The sequence below is a fragment of the Raphanus sativus genome, chromosome 8 (genome assembly GCF_000801105.2).
Source record: "Raphanus sativus cultivar WK10039 chromosome 8, ASM80110v3, whole genome shotgun sequence".
Taxonomy (NCBI): Eukaryota; Viridiplantae; Streptophyta; class Magnoliopsida; order Brassicales; family Brassicaceae; genus Raphanus; species Raphanus sativus.
This window is the reverse complement of record NC_079518.1, coordinates 21,013,319-21,016,692: the sequence shown is the minus strand read 5'-3', so window position 1 is coordinate 21,016,692 and position 3,374 is coordinate 21,013,319. Positions and strand designations below refer to the sequence as shown.

The 3,374-nt window shown below is 41.3% G+C and overlaps 1 protein-coding gene across 1 annotated transcript; it reads left to right on the top strand.

The window, feature by feature from the left end:
• Nucleotides 1–615: 615 nt before the first annotated feature.
• Nucleotides 616–3,093, top strand: LOC108820101 (ammonium transporter 1 member 1-like). The gene is made up of 2 exons (XM_056992955.1): nucleotides 616–692; nucleotides 1,256–3,093. The coding sequence occupies exons 1-2, from the start codon at nucleotides 616–618 to the stop codon at nucleotides 2,865–2,867; spliced, it is 1,689 nt and encodes a 562-aa protein (XP_056848935.1). The 3' UTR covers nucleotides 2,868–3,093.
• Nucleotides 3,094–3,374: the final 281 nt, after the last annotated feature.

The window sequence follows — 3,374 nt, the reverse complement described above, 5'->3', positions numbered from 1 at the left end:
GGTTAAAATCTAGTACTTTTTTATTAATATCATTTTTGTGTGATTCTAATCGCGTCTGTCTATAAAGCAACTATCTGATCAAATATATAAAACAAACTATTAGCCGGTGACTAAAAAAGAGCAATATAGTGTACCAAAATTCGAAGTATAAAGTCGAATTTGCAATGATAGAAAAAAAATTGTAAATCTAAACTCTTGAATATGAAAAGTGATTTAGGTGCGAGTTATAACGTAAATCACATTTTAGGTTCTTATTGAACATTATTTTTCTGACATAACTGAATTTTTATTTTAATAATAATACAAGAAGTATGTTGAAACTTTATATAATTTCATTAAAATACACAATGTGACAATTCGTTTTGGTACATCTGACAATTCGTTTTGAATTCTCTATGTGTATCCCTAAATAACACAAATACTAGTCGTACGAAAGATTAAATTTTAATTCCGAGTGCATAGGTCAAAGACTGTTGAATTCTTGATATCTCGATCTTAATCGAGTTTCCTTTTGAAAACTGTTTCCTTAACCGGCCTTCGTGGTCTGGTGGTAAAAGAACTTCGACTGAGGTGCCCGCCATCACGAGTTTGAGTTCCGGCCATAGCAGATTTAACATGGTTTCCGTTTGGCCTCCAGGATCTTCCTCACCGGTTCCGGTTGGATGCGGTGAGATAGTCGGACTAATTGAAAGGTCTGGATACCTGAATTATCAAAAACAAAAAAAAATTGTTTCCTTTGGGAAACTGTTTCCTCAGAGGATTCATGACTTGATGCCTCAGCTTAGATTCAGACCCAAAATTCATTATATCATGATTTATAATATCTAGTGATTCTCACATATTGTCTTAATGGACGATCTCATTTTCTAGAAGAACTGATATGTTGTTTTCTCGAACGATCGCATCTAAAGAAATACATATGGTTTCTTCAACTGATATGTCATTTTGGTCGTCTCCAGATTTTTGTTACATTTCAACGATAATAAATTTCTGGTCGAAAGATTTTTTATGTTCATACGAAATTTCAATATACTTTGACCAAAATAACAAGAAATTTCAATCTTAAACATAAATGATAGAAACTCAAAAATACCGACTATCGAGAAAATTTCATTTGATTTATTTGCAGGGGCCATCCCTGTTTATTTGGATGTGATAAGATACTTTTTCACATGTACTAGCAAACAAAACTTAAAGACTTTGAAACTTTTCATAAATTTCGTAAGCTGTAACTATTAGTAGAGTCAACTTGAAGCCCCGGAAGTTTCCTCAGTTTTATTATAAATAGAGAAGAAAACACCTTTCGTCCTCTGCCCCATATTTGTTTCCGATTTCTCTCACTAATCTCTCTCAACATGTCAGGAGTTTTATCATGCTCCGCAACCGATCTGGCCGTCTTGCTAGGCCCTAATGCCACGGCAGCTGCTGATTACATCTGTGGCCAACTTGGCACCGTGAACAACAAATTCACCGACGTCGCTTTCGCAGTAGACAACACGTATCTCCTCTTCTCAGCCTACCTCGTCTTCTCTATGCAACTTGGCTTCGCTATGCTCTGTGCTGGTTCGGTTAGAGCCAAGAACACGATGAACATCATGCTGACAAACGTCCTTGATGCTGCAGCCGGAGGTCTCTTTTATTATCTATTCGGTTACGCTTTTGCGTTTGGAACTCCCTCAAACGGTTTCATCGGTAAACAAAACTTTGGTCTCAAAGACTTCCCCACGGCCACCAATGATTACTCCTTTTTCCTCTACCAATGGTCCTTCGCTATAGCAGCAGCTGGAATCACCAGTGGCTCCATCGCTGAACGGACTCAGTTCGTAGCTTACTTAATCTACTCTTCTTTCTTAACCGGATTTGTGTACCCGGTCGTCTCTCACTGGTTCTGGTCACCTGACGGTTGGGCCAGTCCGTTCCGTACCGACGGTGATTTGCTTTTCAGCACCGGAGCAATCGATTTTGCTGGCTCTGGAGTTGTCCATATGGTCGGAGGGATCGCTGGACTCTGGGGTGCGTTAATAGAAGGTCCAAGACTTGGCCGGTTTGATAGTGGTGGCCGAGCAATTGCTCTACGAGGACACTCCGCTTCACTTGTCGTCCTGGGAACATTCCTCCTATGGTTCGGATGGTATGGATTCAATCCTGGCTCTTTTAACAAGATCCTTGTGACATACGAGTCAGGCTCCATGAACGGCCAGTGGAGCGCGATAGGACGGACGGCTGTCACGACCACTTTAGCTGGCTGCACTGCCGCACTCACAACCCTTTTTGGGAAACGTCTTCTCTCGGGGCACTGGAACGTTACTGACGTATGCAACGGCCTCCTTGGAGGGTTTGCAGCAATAACCGGTGGCTGCTCTGTCGTAGAGCCGTGGGCGGCCATCATCTGCGGGTTCATCGCGGCCCTTGTCCTCCTTGGGTGCAACAAGTTCGCTGAAAAGCTCAGATACGATGACCCACTCGAGGCAGCACAGCTACACGGCGGGTGCGGGGCATGGGGACTGATATTCACAGCACTCTTCGCTAAAGAAAATTACCTTAACCAGATTTACGGTGTCAAGCCAGGAAGGCCACACGGTTTGTTCATGGGCGGTGGAGGGAAACTTCTCGGGGCTCAGCTCATTCAAATAGTTGTGATCATAGGTTGGGTAAGTGTGACCATGGGAACGCTTTTCTTCATCCTCAAGAAAATGAAGCTGTTGCGTATATCCGCGGAGGATGAGATGGCCGGTATGGATATGACCCGGCATGGTGGCTTTGCTTACATGTACTTTGATGATAATGAGTGTCACAAAGCCATTCAGCTAAGGAAAGTTCAGCCTAGATCTCCTTCACCTTCTGGTGTCACTACAACTCCTGTTTGATTTAGATTTTTATTTTTGTGGGTTGTGATTATTATTTGTGCTCATTTGGGTTTTCTCTTGAGTTTGAAACGTTTGACACCGTTTTCATAACTTACGATGGTAATGAGCAACATGAGTAAGAGCATGATTAGTATATGTCTCTTAGAGTGAGGTTTTTAATGTAATATAAGATACGGTCTCTTAGCTTTTAACTAAAAGAATTAAGAGTTATCTCTTATATATATTACGTTAAGAACCCCACTACCTGCATTAATCATGCTTTAATGCTAAAAGCAAAGTTAGGACATCATTACTCAGTTTCTCTTAACTAGTGTTTCTTAATCCGAATCGTCTTAACCATTCTAGGAAACTTAATATTTTCTCATGTTTGGAGTGGCTAAAACTTAAAACAAACCTTAAGGCTTAAACCAGAGGCGGCCCTTGATAGAAGCAGGTGAAGCACGTGCTTCCAGCCGTGAAATATTTAGAAAAGTTCCGGCCGTTTTTTAACAAAACTCTCTTCAGGCA